General features: G+C 46.0%; 1 protein-coding gene across 1 annotated transcript; it reads right to left on the reverse strand.

Moving 5' to 3' along the window:
• Positions 1 to 294: 294 nt before the first annotated feature.
• On the reverse strand, positions 295 to 10,618 carry UPK1B (uroplakin 1B). The gene is made up of 8 exons (XM_069202779.1): positions 10,498 to 10,618; positions 4,858 to 4,944; positions 4,370 to 4,570; positions 4,065 to 4,139; positions 2,924 to 3,046; positions 2,357 to 2,536; positions 1,445 to 1,528; positions 295 to 945 (listed from the first exon to the last, which is right to left on the reverse strand). Exons 2-8 carry the CDS (start codon positions 4,921 to 4,923, stop codon positions 895 to 897), a joined length of 780 nt encoding a protein of 259 aa, XP_069058880.1. The 5' UTR covers positions 4,924 to 4,944; positions 10,498 to 10,618; the 3' UTR covers positions 295 to 894.
• Between the last annotated feature and the right edge of the window lie 7,964 nt (positions 10,619 to 18,582).

Genomic DNA, 18,582 nt, shown 5'->3' on the forward strand with positions numbered 1-18,582 from the left:
CACCTTGGTGGTTATTTGTGGCTATTATGGTATGCAAGTCTTTCATTAAGGTCTACCTCACGCCCCACCCATGCGTCACTGTACCAGTAGTAGCACGACAGATCTTCCACCAAGCTTATACAACTGCATTTAGGACGAGCAAAGTCAGACAACATGTAACTGCTTGTATACTTTTACTCCAGATCAACCACAGCCTTCTTCGGGTGCAGGGTAAGTGGGCGCAGATCAGGTTTTACTCAACTGAGACAGCATTGTATAAAGTGAAATCAAAGCTACACTCATGAGGTACACTCCTTCCATGTTAAACAATACACTTTAATGCTCAATTAAAAATATATAAAAGTTTATCAAGTGACTGCGGGAATAAACCAGTGAGTCAATACATACACTTTAAAACAATCATGCAGTTATTATACAGGTAGCGACAAGTGCCACTACCACCAAGGTGGTTTTTAACACAAAAAGTAGAGTTCTCCCAAAGGAATGTAGCTACAAACATGTGCTTCACAGGAGAGTTGTGAAGTTATAAAACCTCTCAAATACTTTACAATCTTTCGTGAGAGCAACAGTCTTATCAGATGTACCTCGTCAGGATTGCATAAATCAACTATGTGGGGTTACTTACAAAATAACAGCGCTACATACAAGAGCCCCTTCATACATGTCACAAGATGGGGCATACAATACAAGGACTGGGTATAAGACATAAGCTATGCACCCTGAAGAGGTACTTGTTTGGGCAGCTTTCCTTCCCAGAAGTGTCCCAAGGACCAATACTTCACAGGTGTGAACAGGCAATCTCCTCCATATTGGTTAGGGCAGGTCCTCCATATTGGTTAAGGCAGCTGAGACAAAGTCTATAGTCTTTGAGAAAAAGAAAATTGTCCAACACTTCTAGTACTCAATCCTGCTCCAGTAGAACATGCTTCCAAGGAGTACCCAGAACTGAAAGAATAAAATTAAGATATTAGGCAAATTCATGTGGAGGAAAGTACGGGCATAGTGTTAAGACAAGTTGCCTTAGCAACTATTCAATTCTTCATATTTCTGAAAGATCATAGGGTTTAGATTAAGCAGTCTTGACTATCATCCCCAAATTTGACAAATTACAGCAGTAGTTTAAATTGTATACTGAGGAATCCAGTACAGTAGGATATTATACAAAGACCAAGAACTGGAGTGTTTATTAAGAAAAAAATATATATATATATATATATATATATATATATATATATATATATACACACACACACACACACACACTCCCTCACAAAAATAAACATAACATTAAGGCGCACCCTCCTGCCAACACAATAGTGAGTGCTCTATTGCAGCCAGAGATAGGCAGGCTTATTTTTTTTGGACTATACACACACACACACACACACACACACACACACACCACAACCAAGGTACCACACTGTCAAAAGTTAAGAGCACTTACTGTCCAGCACAAAATAGCAAATCCAAACCAGGCAACACCCCACGCATGGCGCATCAGTGGACCAGCGATTTGATCGTAGCACCCCTGCAGAGAAAGAGAAAATCTGGTATGAAAATGGCCGTAAGCAACGAAGAGACACCAGTTTACATAAATGGTGGATTGGGCACTTTTTTTAAAAAAACATTTAAGGGGTGGCATTTGATAAACCAGTTAGGCAAGCCATTGGAATTTTTCGCAGCGTTCGATTTGCCACACTCCATTATTTGCTACTTAATCTGCAGATTTTAACAGAACAAAAAACAAAAAGCGGTTTGTAGCTCAAATGGTTCAAAAGTTAACGTAGCAACACGTGTTGCCACATGGTGGAAGTCCCTTTGCAAAAGGGAGACTGGTCACCTTGCGGTAGTTTATTGCTATACATGGGTGTTAATCTGGTACAACTAGTGGCCAGACAGCCTTAAGTTTAAAGATGACTAAATAATGAAGTGATACTGCCACCCGAAAAAAGTGCTGCACGATTTTCCTTTTCTTGTTGCATAAATTACTCAACCCTGCCACATAAAAGTAACTAATCAGGGCCACAGGAGTTAAGTCACTTTTCAAAGTACCACAAATCCCAGGAGGGGCAGAAAGTCTACAACTACTGTTGGATGCTCTTCTTGGCCAACATGATGCTACTGTATCTATCCATTCTGGTAGTAATTAAACCAGAAAAGACAGGGTAGCGAAAACACTGCATTGAAACAAACATTCAGCAGCTTCTACAAAGCACGTGAACATTGCATGGATGATGTGCAAGTACACAAAGTTGTCAGGAGACATTACAACAGGTGTCCAGATTACAAATAGTCACTGGACTGAAGTACTCCACCATAACACGACAAAACTCTGCCCTCTACCAGTTAAACTTACCTCACTGTTGTAATAACTTGAAATTCCTAGTTTGCAGCCATTCAAGTCAAGTGGCTGTTGTAATGGGTTCATCACGCAGCACTGTCGCGGCCAGGGGTAGTCTGCATCATTGTTCACCGTCCTGAAAGCAGAAGAGTACATCTGCCAGTCTGAAGGGCCATTCACTCCGCAGCACTGATTCTGTGGGAAAGAGACATCATGAAGGAACCAGTAGCACAGGTGCCTCCCTGAGCAGACATTGTAAGTGGGCCGCACTGCCCAGAAGCATTCTACTGACACCCTCTATGGCAACTAGTACAGAGAAAACTAACTTATTTATGAAGCAATACCCTCTCCACCCCCCAAAACCCTGAACCCCAATGTGTATGCACAGCTTATGGTACCTCACGAATCAGCACATCTTAGTAGACTGAGAATGTTACAGTAGGAGCCAGGACCTTCAACAGAACTAGCCAGTTTAAATTAAATTGCAAAATGCTGCCCCACCCAAACAGCCCATCAATGACCTGCAGACGATTAGTCTGGAGACCAACAGGGAGAGGAAAGCAAGGAGACTCATTTACTTACAAACAACATAAGACGATTCCAGGTCCTTGTAACGCCATCAGATTTAATGGCCTGGTCATTGTTGATTGGGTTGGGATTCTGGTACATCTCCAGCATCTGCTTCAGGAAGAGGTTGCGAATAAACTGGAAGAAGGAAACAGGTCAGGGATCAGAAATTGAACACCTGCGTTACTTCAAGACACCAGCTGGATTATTTCAGACTTCTATACGACCACAGGGTAAACACAAGTATTGGCAAGCCAATAGGTCTTACCTATGTGAGAGCTACTGACAGCCAATGTATTGTAGCCATGTTTGATAGCAGTGTCCTATCGCTTTTTCTGGCGGCGAGTGGGGAACCACCAAGGAGCATCCTGTCCCAAATGTGCAAGCAGTGGATGGACACCAGTACTTAGTCCATGCTCCAGGGGAGGGCCAAGCATAAGAGGAAGCAATTGTTGCATGTGTTGACAGACGGAAGCAAATGAGTGACTATGAAGCCAACCACTGTAAGCAATGGATGAGCTCGAAGCCCCCTGTGATTAAATGCAATGTCTTGCAAGGGACAGTGCGTGTGCAGTCCTATGCGAGACTTAAGGGGAAAAAAAATAAAAATACACACTTTTAACAGTTGTGCAGAGCTAGTGCTGTACCCAACGAAACTGCAAGGGACTTGGACCCAACTTCTGTGTTATATACTGTACAGTCTACATTGAAGAGAAGCACCTGAGACTACATAGGCAAGAGGAGTGCACATTCACAGAGGGGCAAAGAAAATAGGTGGTCTAGAGTCAATAGGTCTACTATAGTATCAAGAAAAGGGATATAAGCCCAGCAGATGGCTAGTATAAGAGGGAGAGGAGAAAAAAAAAAAAAAAAAAAAAAAACACACACACATAAGCCAATGGCTAACACCATACGCTTTTTTCCTGAACTACTAAGGAAGTTATTGCAGGGCCAAAAGATTGCCCACAGATCTGAGAGACTAAGGGCTGTTACAATAAGTATGCATTTTTTGGCAGATCCAGTCTGCAGCGCAACTGCTCGTTGGGCATCTGCAGGTTTCATAGCTTTAGGGTTGCTTGGACATACCAATAGTGGCAACATCCTGACAGACCCCCAACCAACCAACCCCTCACCACCACCACCAGATCATACTCACGAAGTCACGCTGTGTTGCAGCAGTAATGGAAGAGGCCACTTCAAAGCAGTAGACTATAAACATGAAAATTAGATACTGAAAAGAAAGAGAAAATCAATTAGTACCCATTTTCCCCACCCAAGCAACCATTACATCAGGCAATAGCACCTCTCTCCCACTACTCAAATAGTATGTCAAGGAGCCAAAAAAAATAAAAAATACACACCCATAATCTGATGTGTGCTGCCACCCATCCCCCCCCCCCACCCCCCATACCCAGCTGTAAACATTCACACTGGACAGCAGGAGACAATATTGTGCCTTACCACCAACAGCATCCTGCGGTTAGACTTCATAACTCCTATTATGCCCACTATGGACAAGACAAAGAAGCAGATGCCAGTGAAGATTCCTATCCAGGCTGCGCCAAATATGTCATCATTATCCGTAGCTTCAAGAAGCGGGTAAAGGGCGCTCTGGTCCGACACAAAGAATATGCACTCTGCCGTCAGGGCCATCCCAGCCATCTGTAACCACAAGAAACCCACAGGCGTTAGTGCACCAGACGCCAGATGAAGCACTGAGATCCTCCAGCACTGCTGAAGATCATCTCAACCATCACCAGACCACAACTGACCGATAGGTGTTGGACTAAAGGGGTCAGAAGCAGTGAAATCACCCAACTCTCAATCCACCAATGAACTTCAGTATTACAATACAAGGAACAGAAGGCCAGGAGAAAAGTCTAGGTACCAATCAACAGCAAGCGCTCAATAAAGGCATGGGAATTATAAGCAACCAAAGTTTGACGTACCGCGATGATCACATTCCCAAAAATGAGAATGCCTTGAAACACCTGCACGCCGCTGTCTTTCGCCATTTTCCAGCACTGCTATCAATACTGCAAAAAGAGGGAGAAAGATGCCAAGTTAAAGCCTTAACAGTACAACGACCATTTGTGTTGAGGGCGTAGGGTACCCAAATCACCAAGGGTTAGACATGGCAGTTACCAAAAGCACCCCAGACCACTCGCACACCAGGATGGGTCGATTAGTGTCCACTTCCAATACAATCAAGTAACCCAGTGTCAGGTCATTCACAAATTAAGTGCCACGTTTTGTCTGCTAAAGCCTCGAGTTCTGGAAACCCCATGGGGAGAGCTCGACTTTATGCACCTCACTTCCTCGGCCTGTACCCGGAGTTGAATTATATCAAACGATTAGGTGCCTTTTAAAGTCACTAAAGGGGTCTCTTGGTGAATGTCACATAACACCCTATGCATTGCAGAACGCCCCTCTGACTGCAGGAGTAGCCAAGCCCAGCTCCCCTGTACCGCTTGCTTCCCTAGCCCACTTTGAGAGTGGAATATCCTTACGCATTTCCCAGCGGAGTGCTTTGAAGTTTCAAGAAAAAAAAAATTTTTTAGTATAAATTGATGACGACATTAAGGCGTAGCCAAATTCCCCCTCTTAAAGAGGGTCATAAACCCTCCTCACTTAACACATCCAAATGAGCAAATGCCAATGAGGAATGACTAGAATTTATTTACAGCATATTAAGACATTACATAGCATACATCAATCCACATAAATACAGAAAAAACTCCACCCTCAGCACAATCAATATCTTTAGACTCATGTACCTTCAACACGTATCTCTGAACAATACAATCCAATCATAGGTAAACCTACAGTTACAGTGAGTTGAAAGTATAATTTCAGCTCCTCATGAAAAAGGAAATTCTTTACCCTTCCTTAAGGCCTGAAATCGGTTGTGAATATAAAACATCTCCATGTAATCCAGTAATAAAGTTGTAAATGTTGCTTGCCGAAATACAGGCTTGATGGGGCCTATTATGCTCAGTAGTTGAACCATGGGGCACCCAGTCTCATCTCCTGACTCTGCAACGCTCTTCAAGAGTGATATTTGTATTGGTAGTGGGACAGACCCCCCCCCCCAGCCACCCTCTCGTGTGGTGTGTAAATACAGCTCAACCTAGTAGGGGGTTGCTATATGTCTAAATGCACAGGTGGCTGTCACTAGGACGCCCTTCACTATAGGCACCTCAAGCACCCCTAGGAGGAAACACCCCCCAAACAACCAATTTAATTCCCCAGTACCTAAACGGCCCTGGGGAGAGCAGGAAAAGCGTATAGTGCACCCTGTGGCTGCCTTTTGTCGACGAACCTCCAAGAAACATTCCCAGCTTGACTCAAGAGACGGCAAAACCATCCCATCGTGAACAAAGGCCTGACCCCAAAGCCCACTCTTTAGTGGCGTGTTGGCCCAGCCTATTGGATCCAGTCTAAGGCTGTATCTACACCAGGCCTAGAAACTGCATGGCTCTCCAACTCACAAGCCTAATGGGTCATGTACCACTGGGAGAGGCTGTCACCAGGGTAGCCAGAAAGAGTAAAGAAACCTTAGCCGCAGGGACAGGTTTAGGCTTCTGGTGCGCAACACTAGAAGTAGTAGTTAGCTTGGTTTTGCCACCTCTTGACAAGAAACACCATGTGTACCGAGGATGGTCCAGCGGGTTAGAAAGATGCCAGCCATAGCCATGCACCAATGGCACACCCAAGCAGTATTTACTACTCATATGGAAAGTAAACTCTAAACCTTGCGGCTCCAAAGCCGAGATCCGGAGTCATTTCAGATGGACTCCAATGAGTGTATGCTCCAGCTGTACGTACATGTAGAAGACGAAATAAGATAAGACCATATCCCCCAGCTAACTCACGTCAATTCTCCTTCATACCAATCTGACTTTACAGTCAGTTTTGTTATACAAAAAGCAAGACCAACGTGAGTCCTAAAACCTGCACCAGGTCCTGCTCACAGATTGGTCGGCCATCAGCTTCGGGCTGGCTCCAGGGTTTGGGAGAAGTTGTTGCCAAAAGCTGCAGGGACCAGGGAATCCCTCAGAATGGTTAGTAGGAGGGAATGAGCCCGGCATGCTCAGCGCCATTCAGTTACTCAGGTGGAGGCGAGACCCCGGTTGGGAGTAGGGTAAATTGAAGTAGGAAAAAAAAAAAAAAGAAGATTTAGCAAACAGGATTTTACATATAGCTTGAAGGCAATGAACTGGTTGTTTGGAGGGGGGGGGGGGGGGGGGGGGAACAAAAAAAAAACCCACACTTCAATCAAGGCAGTTTAGGAGGTCAGCTACATGTGTCCCCATTCTATGCAAATCAGCAGTTTATAATTTTGGGACAGCTGAATAAGTTGTCAGTATCCATAACAATTGGTGAAATTGTGGCAGACTAAGGGCATGTACGTGGCATTGCCCAACACATGCCAGGCGCAAGGCAACATCATACTAGCAGGAGGAGGGTGGGAGGGAATAGTAGTTGAAGAGAAAATGGACCTTCAAGAGACCACACGGTGCGCCGCGTCCAGGTAGTGGGAGTTGACAACCATTGCCGAGTGCACCCCACCCAGCTACAAATTCAGCCAGAGAAGGGAACGGAGAAGTGCGCCTGCTTGTCAATGGAATCCGAGTGTCACCGAGGAATGCCACCGCGCCAGAGCCACATTCCTGTGCAGCGAAGGAACGTCACCCGAGACCACGACAGCGGCCACGACAGGCTTCTACTGGGTCTAACACTAGCAACAGAGATCCTTCGCTCTACTAGAAAACGATGCCGAAAGAGATGTGCTGTTTCCAGTAGGTCACCTCATGTGTCCGACAATCCACCCAGCATGTGGATCGGCTGAGACCCGTTCTGGGTCCTGGAGCTGATACAATTGACATCTAGACAATCCCACCAGGAGCAGAGCACACGTTTACTCCAAGTAGAGTGAAGAACTGGTTCCCGCAGCCAGATTCTCTGATTCTCGCACCCACAGCGACCCCTGCAGCCGTTTCCACCAGCAGCGCCTAGAAGATGCCCCAGGCCACACCCACTGTGTGCTCACCAGGATTGTGACTTTAGACTTAGTGCAGACCAAGTACGAATATACCATTTCCACATACTCTGCACCATGTAATAGGTTATCTGTATCAGACACCAACAAGCAGCTCTGGGTAGGAGGTGCCTACATCAGATTCATGTCTGGGAGGCAAAGTGACACCCCAAAGGCGGTAAGATTACTCATGGCACAGACCTCCTGCTACACACCCAGAAAGAACTAGCGAAGGGTTCCGCCACCCAAAGTCGTCCTCTCCGATGAGTACCACACTGGCACCGTGCGCATTAAGGCTGCCGAAGTCGCTTAAACATGGAAGGAGAGCCCCCCCCCCCCCCTAAAGGGGCAGCAATCAGTGCTTACTTTGTGCTTGCGCTTTCCGGTGCTGAGTAGCGGCACTTCCTTTTCTGCCTTAAGCATTTACTGCTGGCAAAAGACATACGGGAAAGACGGAGGTAGACAAAAACGACAAAGGGAGAAAACAGAAAGCTGCAAGAGTGAGCTGAAGGGGCAGGGAGTGGCGGTAAATGGATTGAAGAGGCCCGAGATGGCCGAAGGATTCCGCTGCCTCTGTATTCCGTGTTCGCACATTTAATTGCAGCAGCTAGGGGAGAGCTTTGAGCACCGGTACGTTTGTATTTACAAACAAGGCCCTGGGCAGCATAACTGGGTCAGGGGGTACCGAGGTACTAAAGACATCTTGTGTGGTTGCCCACTCGGGGGCTCTCCACTACTACATGGGGTTAGACGCGCTACAAGGTACGCAGGATGACACAGTACGTCCCCCCCCCACCCCTTTGTCTTTGCTGGACATAACGATTACAGAGTTTCATCGCACACAATTTCTGCTTTATCAGAACATGGTCATTCGCATTTGTTCAACTATTCAAAGCTTAATGAGTGAGGGGCGGCCTAAGGCTCTAAACTTACTCGCCACACCTGTTCGCTTTAGATGTATCGGTGCGCGCTGAAGGGAGGCCGTAGGTTCGCAGGCCTCCTGAGACGACCAACCGGGAGTGGCCTACAGCGTGTTGAGAGCAGGGCCCAGGGCAGCTCTCCCGTAAAACCCTTACTGCGCTCGCTTAACAAAGTCCCTGTATTCACTCTAGTGGGTGCGACAAAATGCGCGACGCTGGATGAGGACAGGGAGTTGGCGCTTCTGTAGAAAGCGACGTCGAACGAATTACTCAGCAAGCCACAAACGCAGATGTCATGACGCTTAAACCAGATTGTACTAGACCCTGGTTCCGGCGCCACTGCACCTGCAGCACTCACTATTGATCACGACCAATCTACTTAGGTACAGAAAGTGAGAACTCTGGGCGCCTACAAGTTGTGGGTCAGTGACCGGGGGGTGCAGGTGACGGAGAGAACTATTGGGGGGCGGTAAGGTGTCAACGCATTATGGCTCTTCTAACCTGCAAACACAGCCCCCCGAAACGGCCGCCACAGTCTTCGGGGGCAAAAGTAGTATCATTAATTAAGCCGCCCCTTCACCTATTTCGCAGATCTCCTTAATTCCCGCACTGTGCTGCATGGGGTTCGCGGTGGGTGCGCCTGGACTCACGAAACATTAGCGCCTAAAAATGTCGTAGTACACTCGGCCGCCCCACCCAGCGATTCCCCGCCCGGAGTACAGGTGCGTGAGAGGGAACTCCCCGCCACCGCCTGCGATGAGGCTAATTAGCAACCGTTGAAATTAAACAATCAAAAATGGGTCTCTCCTTTTTAGCGCACTGAAGTACTAGTCAGGCGCTATCGCCCATAGTTAAGGCCCACACAACGCGCCACAAACACCAATTAAACTTGTGGGGCTACCAGACAAAGACATGCGTGCAGATGTCTTCCTCTAGAGAGCCGCTCTTAGAAGACCCCGTTTGTTACATAAAATCCAGCTACTGGAAGCCGCGTGTCCCCTCACCACGGGGAGGTCTGATAACCAGCGGCGCAGCCTTAGCGCCTGAAGTAGCACATCCCAGTGCGCGACGCCAGGTAAGGTCTCCCAGAAAGGACCATGCCCCGGGAGGGCACCTGCCCATTTTCAACACAGAAGATGGTCTCTAGTTCTTTGGACAACGAACATTTTGTGCCCCACGTCTAGTCTTTCCATCCAAGCTCCATTATGGGGCTCTAAACGGACATGGAGATATCATGCCTGGTCATTGGAAGGCACCCGGCTGCAGGGAGGGGGCGTTGGGGGTCCGGTGGTTGGACTCGGAAAGCCTTTACTCTGGGCCTCGTGCCCAAAGGAGTACACTGCCTTAGTTTTTAGACAAATCCAACATCGCTTGTGTTTGCTAAAACTAGACTCATGTTGTGGGACTCCAAAACATGTAGGCGGGAGGGGCATAAGACACACGAGAGGCCCCTCTCACAAAATACCGAAAAAGGTGAGAACCCCCAACAAAAAGAGGTTTAAGAATAAAAATAAAACATAGATTAATCTGGCAGATCAGCAAAACTCCACGATAAACGAAGACGCTGTTTCTCAGCTAGTCACAAGTATGTAGCAGTACTATCAGAGCCAGAATGCGCCCCCACTCACCTCTCTCCTCGGCCACCAGCTCGCCGTGGACTGAGATACACCTGTGCCACAGGCGCTGTGCAAACTCTTTAAAGCTCCCCCGGCCACTGCCGACGGCGCGCTGGGATTGGCGGGAGGGTGTCACGTGACTCTGCACCGGGCTCAACCAGTTCCCTGTGTTTTTGGGGTGGGGACACGGCGACTGGTCCTTACTGTGCCCTCGTTATGCAGGAATGCGTCTCTCAAAGGGCAGCATTCCTCTGTGCGCGCAGGGTTGGAGGCAACCATCGCAGTGAGGTGAGACAGAGAACATGGACGCTGACATTTAAGGGGTCCGTTGAACCAGCAACACATATCCAGCGCCACAGACATCCCAAGTTGTCCGGTAGATGAGTAGCCCAACCACGCATGCTTTTCATATGCATTCTGGTACTTGTAGTTTTTATATTCCACAATATACTAGCCGAGGCCCCTGCAATGCAGCCTCTCTGCCCATGAGTGGACCTCAGGGCACACATTAGGAACTAGCCTCGGTGACATTTCAGGATCCTTTAATCACATAGTGGCGAATATCCCCTTTATTTTGTGCAGTATAGATGACTGCAAGTACCACAATGCAATGAGAAAGGCAGGCTGCAGTGAACTATGTATGCCTCCATAGGGCCACCTGGTCTCTCATGAAGTTTTAATGTTTAGTAGAGCTTCCATTATGTGGTGAGCTGACAGACAGCTAGTTTCCCAATTCCGTGCTTGAGTACCTCCTTCAGCCATGGACTTTTCTTTGGATTCTGGGACTTGACGTGAGAGCTGATTTGCTTTTTGGGGTGGCCTGGCTAGCCCTGCCAATTTTCCCAGGTCCATGCGCTTTGTGCTGCTCCAGTCCGGGATTTTTCTTTGAATTCTGTGCCTTGTATTCTTGATTATTACATTTGAAAAGAACTTCAAGTCCCAGAATTCTAAGAAAAACACTTGAACTACAGCAGTTCATCACACATGGACCTCGGGAATTTGGCATCTGTGTTGGCACTGTTTATAACGATGAGTGTGTGAGCAGGTTTTTAGTGGCATCAAAACATACACTGAAATATATATTTAAAAACAACTATCCCGAATGTCTCTGTTATTGGATGGTGAATTCAAAACAACAGCCCATGTCGCGTGTGACACCTTCAACCAGTCTCGGCTTTGTAACCAACAACAGTTTGCGTGCTTGGGATTTTGCGCTTATAAATAAACTGCTCAAAGCTAAACTACAAGTCCCACAATGCACAGCCAGAATACTTTTGGGTAAAATGTAAGGCCTTAGTGAATGTGCCATGTGATGCTATGATTTCTCCACTGTCTTTTGAAGTTATCTAGTAGTTTCCACATTCCCTAAAAAGTGAGGGTTATCAAAATATCTGCCTCGAGAATGGTGGATAAAGGTACCACATCTCACCCCTCCAACACCAGCTGCGGGCACATTGTTGTAACTTTTTTCTCCCTGTTCTAGGAATGCCCAATACTTTCATATTTTCCTGCTAGTTGTTAGTTTAGAACGTGTTCTGTGAAAGCCTGTGCAACTTTTTTATTTATTTTTGCAGCCAAAAGCTAAAAAAAAAAGGAGTTAACAGATGTTTCAGGTGCCAAGGGGTTCCATGTACCCATCAAGCCTCCTGCCAATACATGCTTTTTAGACAATTATACTATGCATTAGGGGAGGTAGGCAGGGCCGGCTTTAGGGCTGGGGGCGCATGTGCGACAGTATTTTTTGCAGATTAAAAGTGCTAGAACTCAGGAAAACAAAGCTGAGATATACAGGGTACTCGAACATGGACGGTAGAAACTCAAGAGCTCCGGTACCCGCCGCCCTGCATTTATTGTGCGATCGTAGTCATTATTATAACAAAACGAACTACAAGTCCCAGAATCCAGTGTGGTATTCGCTAAGGCACGCCTGGCCAAAGGGCGCCGTCACGCCACAGAACCAGTGTCCAATGTAAAAATGTTAATGACTGAATTGCCCATGAAAAATGAAGGATGTGTTTCTACGTGACCTCTGGGACGCCGTAGTTTAAGAGTAAACACCACCCGCTCAAGACCCCTCGTTATCACTTAGTCAAGCCCCCCCCCCCCCAAAGGGCCGCAATTTGCATGCTCGTTTGTGGGGGCTAGCGGGCCAGGGCCCGGATGTATCCGCATCGGACTGGAGCGGCGGTCAGGAGGGGTGTGTCCGGCGTGAAGTGTCGCCAGGGTGGGGTCGGACTGAGTATAATGATGAACTGATCACAGTGCAGGTGTTGGGATCTAAACTCCCCTCCACCCCACATTGGATCGGAGGTGTTTTTCTGAGCAGCCAAAACGCCCTGACCGTCTGCAGTGTTATAACCCACATTTTCTGATCGCCCCTAGAGCAGCCAGACAATAGCTATGAGAACTATTGAGTTTTTTTTTCTTATCACTCCCCCCCCCTCCCTGTTTCGGATGTGCTTTTGTCCCACCGGACTTTGGTTGTAGGTGAAAGTATGTTGTATTTTCACGTTTTAAACAATAAACAAATTTACACCATAAAACGCCTTTATTTCCCCCCACATCCGGGGCACTCTTTTTCCACTAATCTGGGGTCTTTGACAAATTTCTACCCATGAACCTTAGAGGGCGAGAAATAAGGGCAAATAAATAGCCATCAGTGGCTTTATACTCAAGCGAAGAAGCGATGAATTATTCTGTTTTCTTGTCAATTTTGCAGATTTACATTCATCTTTAAAAAACTATGCAGGCGATATCTCTGCTGCTGAATAACCAAGGTCTAACTACACCTAAGAAGTTAATGCAATGATCAATTTAAAGCACAAATGTACGATGTCTGATGAATTTTCAGCACACGGCTTACACCAACAGATCAGTTTTAACTCCACTTTTTCAAATATGTTCACTTCTATTGAATGTGTTAATTCAAACATACATACATGAGATGACATTATAACATTCACAATAAGGCCTGAAACTGTTGTTCCCATGGTGGATATTCCATGGTGGATTTTCTAAAGGTTGAATGTCCTTGTGCATGCTTAAACTCAGTTTATAGATCCATCATATCTACACAAGCAGAGTTTATGTTGATTCTGCAGTTCTCAAAAGAACATAATACTTATGTTTACGTTGAAATATATATATATATATATATATACATATATATATATATATATATACATACACACACACACACACTTGGCATGTGTGTGTTAATCATATAGGATTTGTAAAAATCATATAGGATTTACAGTAGTTCATTTTAGGTTAGTTAATAAACATGAATTGTACTATAAAGTGCACACATAAAACATCAGCAAATAGTCATTCCCTACCCTAGCCAGCATCATATATTAATAAATACAAGTTTTCACAATATCAAGATCAGATCTAGATGATTAAAAAAGGGACTCTTTCGTTCATAGTATCCTGTATAATGCGGATCTTAAGGGGTTTCCCTCTAGCCCTGCAATTATTGGCTTCAGCAATAGTGTGCAATCGGATTTCCCTAGATCCACTGTAGGATAGACCAAATGTGTACATGCGAATTTGGGATTCACCCTGGACGGCTATCTGTCGAACAATGAAAATGGGTATACCAGCTACAACAATGGTCCAAGGGAGTCCCTTACATCACTTGACCAAAATTTACCCTGCCCTCACCTCAAACAAGAAGCCTTAAAGACGGTGTCTCATTAGACAAGACCCCATAAATATAAATTTTGTAAATATCCCACGAGGCAAGTAAACATTTTCGGAGTCATCTGGGCGTTGGTATGAGGCATGCTCTCTTGGAATCCGCCTTCTTACATTGTGGAATTTAAACACTTCTTGTTTGGCTTCTTTCGAATCTCCTTAGGGCCAGGCAGTCGCCCATGTCCCCTGGTAATAAGCCCACCCTCTACCCCTCCCAGTCCGCACAACACCACCCAATGTGAACGACCATCAAGCACGCTCTTTGGGTTAGAGGTCAAAAGACCCCCGGCCATAGTTATTTACCTTTATACACAAAATATTAAATTGCAAACATTTTTATTTACAGTAACCCACCATTTTTACAGCTTTGCTTACAGAAATTGAGGCCTAACCTTAACAGAGATGCTAGTACATGGGAGTTACCTATCCATAACTAAGATTGTTCCTGTGCAAATATTGAATCAAATGTTTACAAGTGAGGTCATGACTGGGTGGTAGCAGTGTCCTTCCTCTCAAACTCTTTGTGCAATAACATTGAACCTGGATTGGCCTCTCTTTATGGGAGGAGCCTGCCCACCGACCTCCCACTCCGGGATGTTCTTGTGTAAGGGGCCCGTATGCCCAGTAGGATACCTACCTCAGGCACCCCCTAAACCCAAATTCTTCTTCCCAAGGGCCTACACAGGTGGTTGCCAGGTAAGGACCGCTTGTCAGCAACCGTCTCCAACCCCCGCAACCTCCTTTGACTTGCTGAGGGCACCTGATGCCACTGTTAATTTGGTCTAAAAGGATGACTTGTGTAGACCGAACTGTCCCACCAATTAGGACCTAATCTGCCACAAAACAATAAATACGACATATTAACAATCTCCGTAGGAGAAAAAACGTAGTTAGACAAAACCAAACCAGTACAATGCATTCTACAAGATCACATTATCCATACCTGATGGAGAAAAACATGGTTAGACAGAACAAAATCATCATAGTGCACACCACAAGATCCTTTCTAACATTGCCCAATATTCTCCCCAGAACTCCCTAAACACCGGAGCACAGACCACATCTTGTGCCCCTGCTTTGGGATGGTGGGCAGGGTAAAACACGAATCCTGGGGGTTGCGAGGGTCCACATGTCCTTCTTGCGAGGCGGTGAGCGGGAAAGAGAACCTTTCCCCACCTTACACCGCCTTTTATGGGCAGGGCCATTGCCATGCCTCCATGATCCCGGAACAGTTCAAATGCTTCCGGGGCCATGCTCAACAGCAAATCTGCTCACAAGCCTACCCCAGGGCTGCAGCAGCTTGTGCTGCGCCCCTGTGGTCAGGCCACGACTTACTGCCATATTCCCAGCTCCCCCAAGCTGGGAGAGCTTTTGGGAACCTCTGTACCTTTGTAGTGTAGCCATTTTTAATGTAGCTTTCTGCGCGTTTGCTTAACGTATTAAGCTTCTGTGCACTTTGCCCTAGATGCATTTTATTTAGCCTCGCACTGTTATTTTACAATAACCAGTTTCACGGTCTTGTTTTATTTCCTTCTATCACACTGTTTAGCTTACTTCAGCACTGTGTTCTCAAACAATACATCCTTACGTAGGGACGTTTCTTAGAAAACCGGCGTGTTAGTTATAAAAACACTTTCTAGTCCTGGTACACATACGATGGAGACTCCGACCAGGAACCCACAACTAGATGCTGACTTCTCTGTTGCAGATGCTGATCCAGATCACAGGCCTTTGCTCAGGTATGAGGGTTGATGTCCTCCCTGGGGATCCAGAAAGGCAGGCTTGGAGCTTCACATGCTGTGCTCAAAATATAACTTAGAGAGAACATAATTTAGTTGCAATATGATAGCCTTATTCTTATGTTTCACTCTCCTCGTTACTATTTCAATCCTACTGTGTTGTTTGGTTCTGGTGATTGCGACGCACGCCTTGTTATCTAAAATGCAGTCATTTTATTAAACCAATCTTTAAAACTCAAACTGCCTTTGTCATTTATATATGCACTTTGTACGAGAGAACTGGTTGTGACCTGAGTGACCCCGACTTCCCTGGGAAGCACTAAGATGTCATGCGCTTGGCTGCCCAATTGTCTCTTCCCTTTGGGAGAGATGAGGCACTGCTAGTTAGCCGGAGCATAACCCAGATTTGGGGTGACAAGGGTCCTTCACTGTGGGTCAGACTTAGTCCCCCACACTGCGAACGATCTTGCCGCCCAAAAATCCAGTAGTCTCATTAGGGTAATGAGAGCCTATGTGACACCTTTTTTGTCTTGGACGCACGTCATTAGCTCATGGTTGCGAAGTCTAGTCAACAACCAAGCCAAGTAGTTTATCATACTCATATTGTCTTCTGCAGGAGACTAAGGCCCTGATTATGAGTCCGTCAGCCACATTATGACCGTAGTGAAAGCACCACTGTCCGACCACCGGCACCGCCACTTTTGTGCCTGCCGGCGATGGGCTAGCAGTGCCTGTCGTAATCTGCCAGGACAGGGCTGCTTGCCTGGGGATTACAATTCCTGTGTCTCCGGTTCCACTGCCATGCAAGGGCTGGCCGAGGCAGGGTACCGGGGGCCCATGCACTGCCCATGCACTTGATTACGAGCCAACGTCAAAGTTGTGGGTAGTTTCCCGCTGGGCCAGCCTGAAACTCATAATAGGGCCAGCGGGTGGAAGACGGGAGTGGTGGTCTTCCGACCTCACAAGTTTGGCAGGTGGACTCTGCCGCCTGCCAGACTCAGAATGAGGCCTTAAGTATCTTGGTGAATCAGATTTGTGTCGACCCTGCAAAGATGTAGATGGCAGGAGGCCTGGTCTCATAAGATCTCAAAATTTTGAAGCCTTGGACATTTGAAATTTTGCTTTTTAATTGATTTCCTTTTCCCATCATGTTTGCTTAGGAATTCTTCGCTGTTATATTAAAATGGCCTTGGCCAGCACCAGAAGTCACCTTTCGGCTATTTGCTCTGGATAACATGGACCTGGGCGTGGTTCTCATTATCCAGCATTGGTAGCCTTTCTTAACTAACCTCCATGTGCTGCCTTTTCAATTCATTTGTCTCCTGGTCCAGTATGCTCATTATGTAAAACTGCCACTGCAAGCTGCCCTTTGGCTGCTTACCATTGATGGCATGTATCGAGGCCCTCACAAATTTTCTTATGGGTTGAAGCTCCTCAGTAAGTTGCCTTCTAGTCAGGGCATATGCCATCTAGTTTGTTTGATACATAAGTTCCCTCTAATTTTTACATTACTCATCTTCTATTCAATTTTGACACTTTCTTAATTTTAATTACTCTAATTTTAGTTCTCTAAACAGTGTGCTGCCAGTTTCTGGTCTTAAAGCCCTGTGTGTGACAAGCGTTCCACTATTTAGCACTTTATACACATTTGACATTCTAGAGACTATGCACTTTGTGTTTCTTTTATCCCCTTATGGCCTGGATATCTTGTACCACAAGGCCACCTGTGAGTAAATCTAATTCACCATTTTCACTATTGTTATCAGTTTCTTTTTTCTCCGCCAATACTTGATTACCCCCCCTTGTCGTTTTGCCTCACCCTGGGGCTCAGTCTTGTTGTCAGACTACTATTGTCCTGGTGATGACCCTGTAATCATGAACTGGTTGAAACACCATTGAAACTTCTGGTGATTGATAATATAATGAAAATGAGTTTTCATGTGAGCTCTGGAGGATCTTTGCTTTACAATTTATGTGATTACTGTATTTTAATGGCATTTATTGATACACATTCTTTCACACGTTGTACTTATATGTACTCAGTGTTTGTCAAGCTTCAGTGAAAGGCTTTGATGTTGAGGGAATCCCTCTCCTCCTGCTTCCTCTCTGTCGATGGGTAGGACACATGCACATCATTCAGTGAGATGAGTGAGGGGTGAAGCAAGGGAGAGAGAAAGACACACACACACTCACTCTCTCACTCACTCACTCACGGATCACCAAGGATGTGGATCTTGGCTACAGAGAAACATACAGTTGCCAGATTTGTGTATACAATAAAGTAACGAAACCAAAAATTTAGCATGGGGCTTTTCTTACTAAACTCCTTGATGCATACATGACAACATTTTAGAAGAGCAAAGTGGGAGATTAAAAAAAATATACACAGGAGAATGTTTTTCTCCTATTGACTTCTATTGAAGGAGAGGCAATTTCAGGTGGGAGAGAGCCACATAAAAGCCATTTTTGGCTTAGAAAATCATGAGTATCCCGCCCTAATCGAGGCTATTGGCATGTACGTTGATGGATTGTGCTGCAATAAACTCCACCCCAACTAGGATACAGGAATGGAACCCCAGGGCGCCAGGAGAACTAATATGTCCTCATGTGGGACGACTGCACCGATCAAACAAGCCAAAATAATAAGAATCCTGTCTCA

Source organism: Pleurodeles waltl, chromosome 8 (genome assembly GCF_031143425.1).
Source record: "Pleurodeles waltl isolate 20211129_DDA chromosome 8, aPleWal1.hap1.20221129, whole genome shotgun sequence".
In the NCBI taxonomy this organism is placed as follows: domain Eukaryota; kingdom Metazoa; phylum Chordata; class Amphibia; order Caudata; family Salamandridae; genus Pleurodeles; species Pleurodeles waltl.

What these genes read in the sequence shown, in the direction of transcription:
- UPK1B (XM_069202779.1), bottom strand. Translation starts at nt 4,923, where the DNA reads ATGGCGAAAGACAGCGGCGTGCAGGTGTTTCAAGGCATTCTCATTTTT. An exon ending in CTGCAACACAGCGTGACTTC is followed by an intron (nt 3,047 to 4,064) that starts GTGAGTATGATC and finishes TCCTTCTTCCAG; the next exon opens with TTTATTCGCAACCTCTTCCT. An exon ending in TTGCTATTTTGTGCTGGACA is followed by an intron (nt 946 to 1,444) that starts GTAAGTGCTCTT and finishes TTATTCTTTCAG; the next exon opens with TTCTGGGTACTCCTTGGAAG.